Consider the following 13,807-nt stretch of genomic DNA (forward strand, 5'->3'; position numbering starts at 1 on the left):
CCAGGCTCACGCTGGCTGGTGAGTGCAGTGGCGGTGGTGGGAGCCTCACCCACCTCCGCAGCAGCGCTAAGGATGTCTGACTGACGACTTAGTGGGGACCGGGCCTAAGCCAGCAGTCAGACATCCCCTGAGGGCTCCTGGACTGCAAGAGGGTGCAGGCCGGGCTGAGGGACACCCCCCCCCCTCAAGTGCACGAATTTCATGCACCAGACCTCTAGTGCAAATATAAACACAAATGGAAAACCAAACAGGAAACCTCTGGCAAGTCCAATCCAAAGGTCAGATTCTAACTTTTGGGGCAGTGAAAGAGAAAAGCTTGGGTGCCACAGGCTTTCTGCTGTAAAAACAAACCTCATGTGCACCAAATCAAAGTCCCAAAGGCGAAAGGGACCGAGTTTTGTTGAGTCAGAATTGGGGCAAAGCTGAACCCTAACCAGAGCCTGCTTCAGCCTCCAGACCCATTTAAGGGCTCCCTCCCCCCTCCAGACACACATAAGTGCTTACACACACCGAGCCAGGCAAGGCCAGATGCACCGGCATAAATGGGCATTTCTGTCCCCGGAGAAGGCTTCATCGTACAGTTCCTTCTCCTGCTCTGATTTAACATTCTAATGAACAACCCAATAAAGAGGCTGAACTGTGACAGCCCTATGGGTGCCAAAGGCACTGAATTCTTCCAGGTCAGGAAATATGAGACGATGAAGACAAACTTGGGGAAGCTGTCTCCTCAGGATGAGGCTCTGTGGCTGTTTCCCCGGGAGCCTCCCAGCAAAATACAAGTCGTCGTCAAAGTTGGTGGACTCTAAGCTACTGGTTCTGCCCAAGGAAGGAGGCCAAAGACTGGCTGCTTATTTTAACTAAAACTTGTACCCCTACTACGTGCAAAGCACTAGGCTGGGCTCCGTGAAAGAAATGGACAAAAGAGACCTAGTCACTCCGTAGAGAGGTCCGTCAGTTAACCGGATCATGATTCCATTTATCAAGATGCATGCCTGACATGCACTGCCTCACGTAATGCCATAGCCCTGTAGGTAAACATTATTATCTCCATTTTACAGATGCCAGAGTGGGGCTCAAACAAATCAGGTCACATGCCCAAGCTCACACAGCTGGCAAACTGCAGAGCCAGAATTTGAACACAGTGTGCCTCCCCCAAGGTCGGTGCTCTTTCCACAATCCTCTATCACCCCACTTCAAAGGGACAGACACAGCCTCTGAGAAGAGGGTTCAGCCTGCCAGAGGAGAGAAGGAAAAGAAATTTCCCACGACACTGATCCAGGGTATTATGAACTATTGAGCTTCGTGTCAGCCACGCAGTAGGTGCTCAATACTCTTATGGTGAAGGATGGAAGGTGACAGCAACAGCGGAGGTCCAAAATGTCACCCAAATCCAGGGCATCCTCTGGAAGGGAGCTGCAAAAACATATCCTCCACTGGCCCAACGCTGCAGGGTGTCTGCCCTGGAATATTCCCTGCAGGGGAAGCCGGTAAAGTGCAGCAGGTCCCAGAAGAGGAATGAACTCCAAAGAGTAGGGGAATGGGGTGGGGCAGCCTGCAAGGGGGGAAGACCAGGCCTGGGACGCCTTGCTGGGAAAGACAAAGAGGAGAGGGGAAGGGGAGGAGACTAGAAACTTGCCAACAGCCTGGCCAAGGTGAACCCCGGCTCCTGGCGCCTTCTCATTTGCATTCATTCCACAAACACGGGCCAAATCTCAGAGCCAGCGGCCAGGGGGAGGGGGCCTGCCTGCAGCCGGGGAAAAGTTCTAGTCTGAGGCGGCAGGCCTGCTTCCCAGAAGGGGAGTGCCTTTGGGGCCAAACCCGTGGGGCTCCGAAGATGAAAACCCAAACATGCCGTGAGGAGCTGCGCAAACACACGCGATGGTGCAGGTAACCAAGAACACGGGGGGTATGACCCCCGACCTGTGACCTGTCGTCGAGGTGACCTCAAGGCCCCCCACAAACCATCCCTCCGGCCCTCCCCAAGGCCTCGACGGTGAGGACGCGGATGTCCGAGATGCACCCAGTTCTCACAGATCTAGGGAAGGGGGCAGGTTTTGGGGAGCGGTAAGGGCCAGTGCAGCTCCCGTCACACCGGTGAACGTCAAGGCGAGACCCTGCCGGGACCCGGGACCCCTCCCGCCTCGGCCCCCTCACCTCCTCCCGCACCAGTGCCGCCCCCCGGCACCGGGGCATCTTGGCGGCGAAGGCTGCGGCCCCAGCTGGGGAGTTGAGGTCCTCCACTGTGACGGCCAGGAACTCCGCGACGCTGAGCTGCTCGGGCATGATGGGTGCGGGGCGGGGGCTCAGGGGCTGCGGGAGCTCCGGGGCTGCGGGAGCGGGGCGCGGGGCGCGCTCACTGCACAGCTTTGGGCTGGCCTCACTGCCCTCCGAGGGCGCCGTCAGGGCCTCCGCACGCTCCACCCCCTCCGCGCCGCCCCGCCCCCGACTGCCTTCGCAGCGCACTGTCCAGTCACCTCGGGTCCCGGAGTCCCCACCCCGTCCCCAGCCCCATCCTCTTCTCGGCCCCGCCCCGTCCTCTTCTCGGCCCCGCCCCGTCCTCTTCCAGACCCCGCCCCCTCCTCTTCTAAGCCCCGCCCCTGGCCTCCCAGCGCCTGGCTCACTGCCCCGCCCCTTGCCCCACGGCCCTGCTCCTTGCCTCTCGGCCCCGCCCCTTGTCTCGGTCCCGCCCCGGCCTCCCTGAAGCTCCCCAGGCCCCCTGCCGCCCTCCAGGTTCCGCTCCCTTTCTTCCCGCTCCCTGGTTCTCCTCCCTCCTTTCGTTCCCAGCCCCCATGGCCTCGCCCCTTCAGCTTCACCACCACCCGCAAGCCCTGCCTGTCTCCGTGTCCCGCTCCTCCCGGAATCACCCCACCTCTCCCTTGCTCCCCGCACCCAGTTGTCAGCCTCCCATGCCGTGCGCCACCAGGGACCCCCCCAGCCGCATGCCCCGCCTCCCGGGTCTGTGTGGCTAGGCCCCCCAGGGTAACTGCGATTTGGGAAAAATTATTCCTTCTTGGAACCTGTTTCCTTCTCTGCAAAATGGGAAGTCTGATGCCCATTCGTTTATGATGTTGCGAGGAAAGAATCTAACACGTGCGTGTACCCGATAGGTGCGCAGTAACCCTCTCCTTTCTACCTGGCCTTCTCACCCGCGCCCTTCTTTCTTCCTGGGCTTAGTCTGGTGCCTTCTACCCCTGGACCCCGATCACCGGCCCTGCCAGGCTAAAGACTGCCACTCCTCCCCACGCACTAACTTCTTCCTCTTGGGAACCACCTATATCTTTAGGTGGATAACGATGGGGTTCGGAATACAGATCTACTTCGATTTCATTGGACGCTCAGGCCTTCTGGAAAAGATTCCTTCAGGTAAATATCAGGGAAGCACCGAGGTGACTTTGGAGTCTGATAGGTCTATTTTTTAAAAATATATATTTTTAATTGATTTCAGAGAGGAAGGGAGGGGAGAGAGAGATAGAAACATCAATGATGAGAGAGAATCATTCATTGGTTGGCTGCTTCCTGCACGCCCCCCACTAGGGATCAAGCCCGCAACCTGGGCATGTGCCCTGACTAGGAATCCAACTGTGACCTCCTGGTTCATAGGTGGATACTCACTGAGCCAGCCAGCCGGGTGTGGAGTCATCTCAGTTCCAATCCTGGTGCTGCTACTGACCAGCTGTGTGCAGCTGAGGAAATTGCTTGCTACTCTAAGACGGAATCAGTACCTCTTAAAATGGCCCAATGGTATGTTATCCTATAAGGTGATCGAGAGAATTATATACTTTGTGTAGAAAAAGAAAACTCGAAAAGCTATACACTAAAATATTACCACCTGAGGACATTATGAGTACATTTTTTTTTCCTTTTGGTTAATTTGTGTATCTTAACTTTTCTATAAGGGACATATACTACTTGGGTAATAGAATTAAAAATTGGAGAAAAAAAAACATGTACAATCTGGTGGAGACAGGACACATGTGCTGTGAAGTACAACTCTGCTTCACCCCGCAGGCACCTTTCAATCCGCTGCAGTCTGCTTTCAACCCCAAGTACTAGCAAGAGGTCAACTCGGCTCTCCTTCTCTTAAAACACAAGAGGCACTAACTTCTCTTGCTTGGTTTCTGGGAGCATCTGGCACTGTTAGCCACTCCTTCCTTCTTGAAACACACGTTCCCCCCCTTTTTTTTAAATATATTTTATTGATGTTTTACAGACAGGAAGGGAGAGGGATAGAGAGCTAGAAACATCAATGAGAGAGAAACATCAAACAGCTGCCTCCTGCACACCCCCTACTGGGGATGTGCCCGCAACCAAGGTACATGCCCTTGACTGGAATCAAACCTGGGACCTTTCAGTCCGCAGGCCAACGCTCTATCAACTGAGCCAAACCAGTTAGGGCAAAACACATGTTCCCTTGACCGAGGATATTTTCCCATGGATTTTTAGAGAGAGTGGAAGGGAGGGGGAGAGACTGAGAGAAACACGTGTCTCTCTCCCATCGATTGGTCGTGAGATACGTGCCGTGCCGGAGAGCCTTCAGTTCGCAGGCCAACACCCTCTCCGCTGAGCCAACCCGACTAGGGCTGGGACAACCCTTTTCCTTGGTGGTCCTGCCTCCTCTCCGACTGCTCCTTCCCAGAGAGCTTTCTGAGATGTGCTTCCTCTGCGTGGACCTTAAATGCCGGAGCCGTGGGGAGCCCTCTGCTGGGCCCCTTGCTCTTCCAGCTCTACCCAGGCTTCGTCCAACGCCACCAGATTCCTTTTCACCGTTGATGTTGATGTTTTCTGTGCTAGTTTCCTATTGCTGCTTTAACAAATGACCGCAAATTTGGCGGCTTAAAACAACACCCATTTATTCTCTTACGGTTCTGGAGGCCAGAAGTCTGAAACATTGTACTGGACTGAAATCAAGGTTATCGGCAGGCCACACTCCCTGCAGAGGTTCTAGGGGAGCATCCGTTTCCGTAACCTTTTCCAGCTTCTGGAACCGCATACCTTGCATTCTTTGGCCTGTGGCCAACTTCCTCTATCTGCAAGGGCATCTTGGGCTTGCAAAGGTATCACATTGCCTTCTTTCCTGTGGCCGAATCGCCCTCGGCCTCGGCCTTAGAAGCACATTTGTTATTACAGTTAGGGTCCCCCTGGATAATCCAGGATGATCTCCCCATCGCAAAGATCTTTAAATTAATCACACCCGCAAAATTCCACAACTTGAAATAATAATAAAAACAGTAACCGTTATCAGAGTTACTTTGGGTAGGTACTCTCCTAAGCCCATAACATACAATAACTCATGAATTCTCTCTAAGGCAGGTACTATTATTACCCCCATTTTACAGAACAGGAATCTAAGACAGGGAGCCATAAGGAACTTGCCCAAGGTTACTGGCAAGTGATTGATGGAATCAGGAGACAACACAGGCAATCTGGCTGTGGGCCGGTGCCCAATGTCTGGGCTTCTCTTTGTCTTGGTCTAGGCCAGTGGTCGGCAAACTCATTAGTCAACAGAGCCAAATACCAACAGTGCAACGATTGACATTTCTTTTGAGAGCCAAATTTTTTAAACTTAGACTTCTTCTAACGCCACTTCTTCAAAATAGACTCGCCCAGGCCGTGGTATTTTGTGGTAGAGCCACACTCAAGGGGCCAAAGAGCCGCATGTGGCTCGCGAGCCACAGTTTGCCGACCACAGGTCTAGGTGAAAGCAGACCCAAGCCAGGGAGGAACACTGAAAAGTTCAAGTTTGTCTTCACTGACTTCCTCAGAGGGGGAGGGTCTCCAGGGTCCTCTCACCCTCGCCCCCTGCTCCAGCCGGAAAGACCTCCAGTGGAGGACGTGATGGGTGGGCTCAAGTCTTTTCTCAAGCCTAGTGGAGGCAAGCTTTGGAGACGGGTCTGGCTTTCAATGCAGGCTGTGCTCCTTATTAGCTTGGGAAAGCCTCAGTTTCCCCAAGTGGAAAATGGAGATAACAATGCCTGTCTTATGGGGCTATTGTGAGGATGAAAGCACTCAGAAAATGGTGACTGGCATTATTATTTGTCTTTGATTGAAGAAGAAGAAAAAAAACTCCTTACAGTTTCCTGGAAGTCTGTCTTATAGTTCCGAGTTCAGAAGTCTGAAATGGGTCTTACTGGGCTAAATTCAAGGTGTTGGCGGGGTTGTGTTCCTTTAAAGCAAAGAATCCATTTCCTTGCCTTTCAAGCTTCCAGAAGCTGTGTGCCTTCCTGGCTCTTGGCCCCTTCCACCATCTGCAAGCTAGCAGTATAGCATCTTGAAATCTCTCCCTGCCTCTGACACGGCCTCTTCCTCTCTCACTTATAAGGAAGGCCCCTTGTGATTACCCTGGGCTCATCTGGAAACCTAGGATCTCCCCATCTCAAGATCAGCTGATTGGCAGCCTCAATTGCATCTGCAATCTTAATTTCCCCTTGTCACATGACATAACATATTCACAGGCTCTGGGGATTAGAACGTTATTCTGCCTTCTACAGGGGGCAAGAGAACACTGTTGTGCAGTTCCCTCGGCGGTCCCAGACCTGCCTCTTGCTTCAACAGTGTTTGGACGGAACAGACCCAGGGACGCCCCTTATCCAGTCACCACCTGCAGAACCCCCTCCGGGACCAGCCAACACACCGGGTTTTTTTCTACCTTCACTCCTAATTGCCGAACAACCGTGAGCTCCCAAATTCGTCAGCATGATTCCACCGAGGGGGAGGCTGCGGCCCGCCGCCTGGCCAGCTGCCTCTGCGGCCTCCACACCTGCCTCTCTGGGCTTCTGTTTCCACCCTGACGACGTGGCTCTCGAGGCGTGGGCCGCTTCCTCCCCGAGTTGGCGGAGAAGCGCGAGGGGCTGAGCATCTTAGAGTTGAAAACCGGGGAGGCGGCCACACTGTCCTCCAGGCCGCGCTGCAGCCGCCCAGGTGAGGGGGCACCGCTCAGGGCCATGGCAGCCGCCTGGCCTCGGAGAGGAGCCGGAGCCAGGCCCCGGTGGAGCTGCAGGCCCCGGGTTCCCCCCACGCAGCCCCTCAGCTCCGGGACTTCCTGGAGAACCACTTCCGGGGTGAGGAGGTGAAACTCATCACGAAGATGGGCGACCACCGGACTCACCTCCGCAGGCTGCCGGCCCCCAGGCTGGGCCGGGCGAGTGTCTCTTCGAAAGGCTCACCCTCAAGCACCACGAGGAGCCTGTGGAGCCCAGAGGCCTTTGGGGGCCCCTCTGCTTCCCCTGGTGTCTGGCTTTCACCTGAGCCTCTCCCTGAAACTACTAGCCATTCTCTTAACCACCCTGGAGCCCTCTCCCATGCATTGGACCAAATGAAACAATAAAGCTTTTTGCAGCAGAAAAAAAAAAAAAAAAAGAGCCCCAGCTGGTTTGGCTCAGTGGATAGAGCGTCGGCCTGCGGACTGAAGGGTCCTGAATTTGATTCTGGTCAAGGGCACATGCCTGGGTTGTGGGCTCGATCCCCAGTAGGGGGCATGCAGGAGGCAGCCAATCAGTGATTCTCTCTCATTATTGATGTTTCTATCTCTCTCTCCCTCTCCCTTCCTCTCTGAAATCAATAAAAATATATTTTAAAAAAGAAAGAGAGAGAGAGAGGAAGAAATAAAGAAAACACTGTTGTTGGGCAGTGACATACTTGGACTCAGCTATGAGCACACCCATGCTCAAAAACCTACCATGGCTCCCCATTGCCTCCAGGATAAGGCCAGACCGAACAGCCTGGCAGGTAAGGCCTTTTATGAGCAGGCACTTTCTGGCCTCCTTGCATCTGCTCTACCTAAAAGGCTTTTTCTTCCACTTACGATCTTTAAAGTCCTTCCATTCATCATGGCCAAGTTCAGATGTCATCTCTTCCATGAAACCTTTTCAGAACCCTCAGAATGATTCTCCCTCCTCTGGCACTATTATAGAATGTCTTGACTGGACTTAGTTGTGTATGTCCTGGTTTGAATTGGTCCCCATCTGACTGTGGGAAGTTGAAGCACAGGGACTATCATAGGTCTACTAGAGGCCCGGTGCACAAAATTCATGCACGGGTAGGGTCCCTAGGCCTGGCCGGCAATCAGGGCCGATCTGTGGGGTGATTGGCGGGGTGATTGGGGGCCCCCCCGCTCACACACACCTTGGCCTGGCACTGCCCGCTTGCCAGCCCTGCCCCTCACCACTGCTGCCACTGGTCACCATCTATGGGGTGACTGGTGGGGTAACCAGGACCCCCACTTGCACCTGCCTTGGCCTGGTGCTGCCTACTTGCTGGTCACCCTGCAGGTCGCCCCACAGACAGCAACCGGTGAGGCGATTGGGGCCCCCGCTTGCACCCGCCTTGGCCTGGCACCACCTGTTCACCTGCTCCACCATCCCACCTAGTCCCGCTCTTGTCGGGGCCCATCAGGGCCAGCAGCACCTCCATTGCCGCCTGCTGCCAGCACCGTGTCGCAGACACCCACCATGTTCCACGCTGCCCCCTGGTGGTCAGCGCACGTCTAACTCCTGGTCGGTCAAACTCCCACCCGTGGGGACAATTTGCATATTAGCCTTTTATTAGATAAGATGGTTCTCACCCTTGAGAATTGCATAGGATCCCCTGGAGGACTTGTTAAAACATAGGCTGCTGGATCTAACATCCAGAATTTCAGATTCAGATCTGCAGTGGGACCTGGTAATCTGCATTTCTAACAAATGTCCAGGTGATCCTGATGCTACTGGTCAGGGAACACACTTTGAGGACCACAGACACAGAAGTTGGGGTGTTGGCATGAGGCTAGACTAGGGCTCTCTCAGCTCTGCCTCTCATTGCAGGCTTTGGATACATCCTTGGCCTCTCTGAGCTGCTTTCTCATCCCTAAAAGGATTCATCCCCCTCCCCCACATTAGGCTGATGTAAGGAGTGACAGGCTCAGGATAGCCCCATGTGCCTTGATGGTGCTGAATAAATGACATAGTGCTCTACCACTATAATTTCCTTCTCCCTCTGTTTGGACACTTTACTGGGTGTCCAAAAAAAAAACACCTATGAATTGTGCCCTGCCTGTGTGGCTCAGTGGTTGGGTGTCAACCTATGAACCAGGAGGTCACGGTTCAATTCCTGGTCAAGGGCACATGCCCAGGTTGCAGGCTCGATCCCCAGTGGGAGGGTGTGCAGGAGGCAGCCGATCAATGATTCTCTCTCATCATTGATGTTTCTATCTCTCTCTCCCTCTCCCTTCCTCTCTGAAATCAATAAATATATATATATAAAAAACATACACAAAAACCTGTGAATTGATTTTAGGGAAAACTACTGACTTGGACCGTGATGTAAAATGCTGGCAAAATGAGAAGAGCTAAAATAGCCAAACCAGGTGTCTGGGTGAAAGGAATGCTAATTACCTTCACACTGGTGAGCATTTTCCTTCTATGCCCCGTGACCACGCAGTGCAATAACAGTCATGTGTATCATCACAGTGGGCAGAAGATCAGCTATATCCTGCGTTTATGGTCATTTACCCAACAATGTTTGCCCAGCCCCTCCAAGGAGCTTGCCTGGTGCCGGCTGGCTTGCCTCAGGGGATGCACTGCCTGGGGAAGAAGACTCCCTGTGGCTGGGCCACTGCCTCCAGACTTCCCTAAGATCTGTTCCCTTAGGACAGCACACACACACACACACACACACACACACCGCTTCCTTTGCTGCTCCTGGAGCAAGGTGTCCTCTCACCATTTACATTTTCATGACGTAAGTCATGCTTTTCATGGGTAAAGGGCTGTGTCTTTCTTTCCCCAGCATCTAGCATGTACACACAAAGGGAATGTCCAAGGCCAGAATGGAATCCACTTAATGCCAATTAGGAGGCTGGGCCACCTGGTGGTGAAGACCATGAGTCTTGGAGTTTGGCTGGCCCACTTCCAGTCCTGTTCCATCACCAGGGCTGGGACTAGGATAAGACAGGTGAGGCGCCTCTCTTGCCTCACCCTACTGCCTCAACCTATTCATGGTCCTATCTACCACTTCCAGCTGTGTGACCTTAGGAAAGGAGCTTCACCTCTCTGGGCCTCACTAAGAACAATAATATCTATTCAATAAGGTTTTGGGCAAATTAAAGAAAATAAAACCTGGTCCTTAATGATTCTTAACAGTCTCAATGAAGGGTAAATTTTCCTCCAATTTCGGTACTTGTCCAAGTGGCCACCAGAGGGCAGTGGTCTCCATGCTGGGAAAATAACCTGCCTAGTGATCAGCGATCTCTTGGAAGGAACACAGAACACACACACACACACACACACACACGCACACACACACACACACACAGAGGCAATCTCAAGTAGAGGATATGATGAGTGGTCTAAAGTCTTTTCTCAAGCCTAGTGAAGACAAGCTTTGGAGACAGGTCTGGCTTTCAATGTCCTGGTGTCATGTCTAAGAAACCATTGCCTAATCCAAGGCCATGAAGATTTATGCCTATGCTTTTTTCTAAGAGTTTTATAGTTTTAGTACTTATATTTAGGTCTTTGATCCATTTTGGGTCACATTTTGTGTTGTGTTAGGGGTCCAGCTTCATTCTTTTGCATATGTATATCCAATTGCTCCAGATCATTTATTGAAAATATTTGTCTTTGAATTGTCTGGCACCTTGTAAAAAAACAATTGACTGTAAATCAATAAAAATATATGTAAAAAACAATTGACTGTAAATCAATAAAAATATATGTAAAAAACATACACAAAAACATCATGTAAGGGCTTATTTCTGGACACTCCATTCTAATCCATTGATCTATGTCTGTCCTTGTTTTTGTCTTGACTACTGTAGCTTTGTAATAAGCTTTGAAATCCGGATGTGTGAGTCCTCCAATGTTTTTTTCTTTTTTGAGATTATTTTGGCTATTCTGGGTCCTTGGATTTCCATATGAATTTTAGAACCAGCTTGTCAATTTTCTGCAAAGAAGCCAGTAAAATTTTGATGGGAACTGCATTAAATTTGTAAATCAATTTGGGGAGTATTGGCATCTTAACATTATTAAGTCTTTCAATCCATGAACGTGTGATGTCATTTTATGTATTTAGGTATTCTTTATTTATTTTAATCTTTTTATTGCTTTTTAGAGAGAGAAGGGAGATACATAGACACATCAATGAGAGAGAAACATCATTGATCGGCTGCCTCCTGCACACCCCTACTGGGGATCAAGTGGGCAACCTGGGCATGTGCCCTGACTGGGAATCAACTGGTGATCTCTTGGTTCCTGGGTGGATGCTCAACCACTGAGCCACACAGGCCGGGCTAGGTATTCTTTAATTTATCTCAACAATGCATTGTAGTTTTCAGAATGCAAGTTTTGCACTTGTTAAATGTATTTCTAAGTATTTTATTATTTATCCTATTATAAATTAAATCTTAACTTTATTTTTATTATTTATTGCTGGAGTATAGAAATACAGCTGACTTTTGTATGTTAAGCTTGTATTCTGCAACCTTACTGAACTCATTTATTAGTTTTATATATTTTAATGGATTCCTTAGGATTTTCTATATATGAAATCATGTTATTTGCAAATAGAGCTAGTTTTTATTCCTTCTCACTTGGTGACTTTTATTTCATTTTCTTGCCTAATTGCCCTGGCTCGAACCTCCAGCACAATGTTGAACAGAATGGAGGAAGTAGACATCTTTGTCTTGTTTCTGATCTGGCGGGGGTAGGGGATGGGGAGGGTGGAATATTTGGGATCTCACAATTAAGTATGATTCTAGCTGTGGGTTTTTCATAGATGCTCTTTATCATGTTGAGGGTGGTTGTTGTTGGCTTTTTTTTTTTTTTAATCACAAAGGAGTGTTGAATTTTGTTAAATATTTTTTCTGTATCTATTGAGACGACCATGTGGTTTTCATCCTTTATTCTATTGATATGGTTCTTTGCATTAACTAATTTTCAGATTTTAAACCAACCTTACATTCCTGGGATAAATCCCCTAGTGTCTAATTCTTTTTATTTATGTGGCTGGATTTGTTTTGCTAGTGTTTTGTTAGTGTTTTTGAAAATTTTTGCATCTCTATGCAGAAGAGCCCTCATGCCCATTTATAGTTAATCTCACTCTTACCTCTAATCTCAGGCAACCACTAATTTTATTGTGTGTTGTTGTTGTTTTTGCCTATAGAGTTGCCTATTCTGGACTTCATCCAGATGGAATGGATGTTATCTTTGGGGACTAGCTTCTTTCACTTAGCATATTGTTTTTGAGCATCCATCATGTATCCTTTTATGGCTGAACAGTGTTCCATTGTATGGACCTAGCATTTGTCTCTGTTCACCAGTTGATGGATACTTAGCTCTTTCCAGTTTGGGGCTATTATGAATAATGCTGCTATGAACATTCATGTGCAAGACTTGTCTTTGCATGAACATGTTCTCATTTCTCTTGAGTAGACACCTAGGAATGGAATTACTGGGCCCTATGATAGTTTTATGTTTATCTTTTTGATGAACTGCCAAACTGTTTTCCAAAATAGCTATACCATTTTACATTCCCACCAGCAAAGTGTGAGGGCTCCCTGGGAACATAGTTAAAATAGTGTTTCCTCACCTATGAAGTGGCAATGACACCGACTTCATTAAATGAACATTAATTGAGATTATGTGTGAAGGACTTAGCACAGTGCTGGGCCTAGACACCCAAAAGGCTTAATAAATGGCATGTTTTTAATGTTCCCTTGTCTATGCTAATGTCCCCAATTAGACCTTGCTTTGCTTACCTGGGATTGTCTTCATGCCTTCCATGTATGACTTCTTTTTAAAAAAATATATATTTTATTGATTTTTTACAGAGAGGAAGGGAGAGGGATAGAGAGTTAGAAACATCGATGAGAGAGAAACATCGATCAGCTGCCTCCTGCACACCCCCCACTGGGGATGTGCCCGCAACCCAGGTACATGCCCTTGACTGGAATCGAACCTGGGACCCTTGAGTCCGCAGGCTGATGCTCTATCCACTGAGCCAAACCGGTTAGGGCGTTGTATGACTTCTTGGTGTCTAGTTCCAGACCCTTCTCATTAGTCAGTCCCTATGGTCAAACAGCACCCCCAGACCTTGTCCCCCCATCCCACTGCTCTTAGGATCTGTGTCAACCTCTTTGACTCAGTGGGCTTTTCTAGGGCACGAGCTCCAAATCGGCAGAGCTGGGGCAGCGAGCAGTGCTCTATGATAACCTTTGTCTGCTAGACCACAGGACAGAACATATTGATTGCTCTGCTTGGAAGGAGGATTCTGATCCCCCAGATGCCCAGCTCCAGGTTACTCCGTTTATCCATTAGGACACAGTTTGGACATCACCTCCTCCAGGAAGCCTTCCCTCATGACCCCTCAGCTCCCATAGTGTTTATTACTGCCACTGCCACAACATGTGTCATTACATATTTGTCTGTGTTGTGAGCATCCTGAGGATGAGGACTAACCTCACTCCGTCTATCTCCCCAGTGCCTAGCATAAATAACCCATAAATAACCTTCCCTATACAAAGTATTGAAGTTTACATGTTAGCGTCAAGGGAAACTACAAAGGGTTCTCCAGCTGGACCTTGAAGAAAAAGCAGGAGCTTGTTCAGCTGACATGGAGAGAAGCACAGGCCAAGGGGAGTGCACAGCAGGTGTAAAGGCCCAGAAGAGAGAAAACAGGTGGTGGGAAGGAGTGGCAGTGAGCCTGGAAAGATAGGGTAAGCCAGTTGCAAGGTTGTAAACGGACTTTCATGCCAAGCAAAGGGGGAAGTTTGATCCTAAGGGCAGAGAGGAGCCATCCATTAAGTGGGGGAGCGGCGTAATGAGAACCGTGTTTTAGA

The 13,807-nt window shown here is 50.0% G+C and overlaps 1 protein-coding gene and 1 long non-coding RNA gene across 2 annotated transcripts in view; one reads left to right on the forward strand and one right to left on the reverse strand.

The window, feature by feature from the left end:
• The window catches only part of ASAP3 (ArfGAP with SH3 domain, ankyrin repeat and PH domain 3), a 47,514-nt gene extending 45,138 nt beyond the window's left edge, over positions 1–2,376 (reverse strand). Inside the window, 1 exon segment of the mRNA XM_054720920.1 lies at positions 2,155–2,376. Coding sequence (XP_054576895.1) covers positions 2,155–2,283 — 129 coding nt within the window. The 5' untranslated portion in view covers positions 2,284–2,376.
• Positions 2,377–2,686: 310 nt separating this feature from the next.
• LOC129150232 (uncharacterized) lies at positions 2,687–3,777 on the forward strand. The gene is made up of 3 exons (XR_008556957.1): positions 2,687–2,730; positions 3,284–3,363; positions 3,601–3,777. It is a non-coding gene; the product is annotated as an uncharacterized LOC129150232 (long non-coding RNA).
• Positions 3,778–13,807: the final 10,030 nt, after the last annotated feature.

This window comes from Eptesicus fuscus, chromosome 9 (genome assembly GCF_027574615.1).
Source record: "Eptesicus fuscus isolate TK198812 chromosome 9, DD_ASM_mEF_20220401, whole genome shotgun sequence".
Classification (NCBI taxonomy): Eukaryota; Metazoa; Chordata; class Mammalia; order Chiroptera; family Vespertilionidae; genus Eptesicus; species Eptesicus fuscus.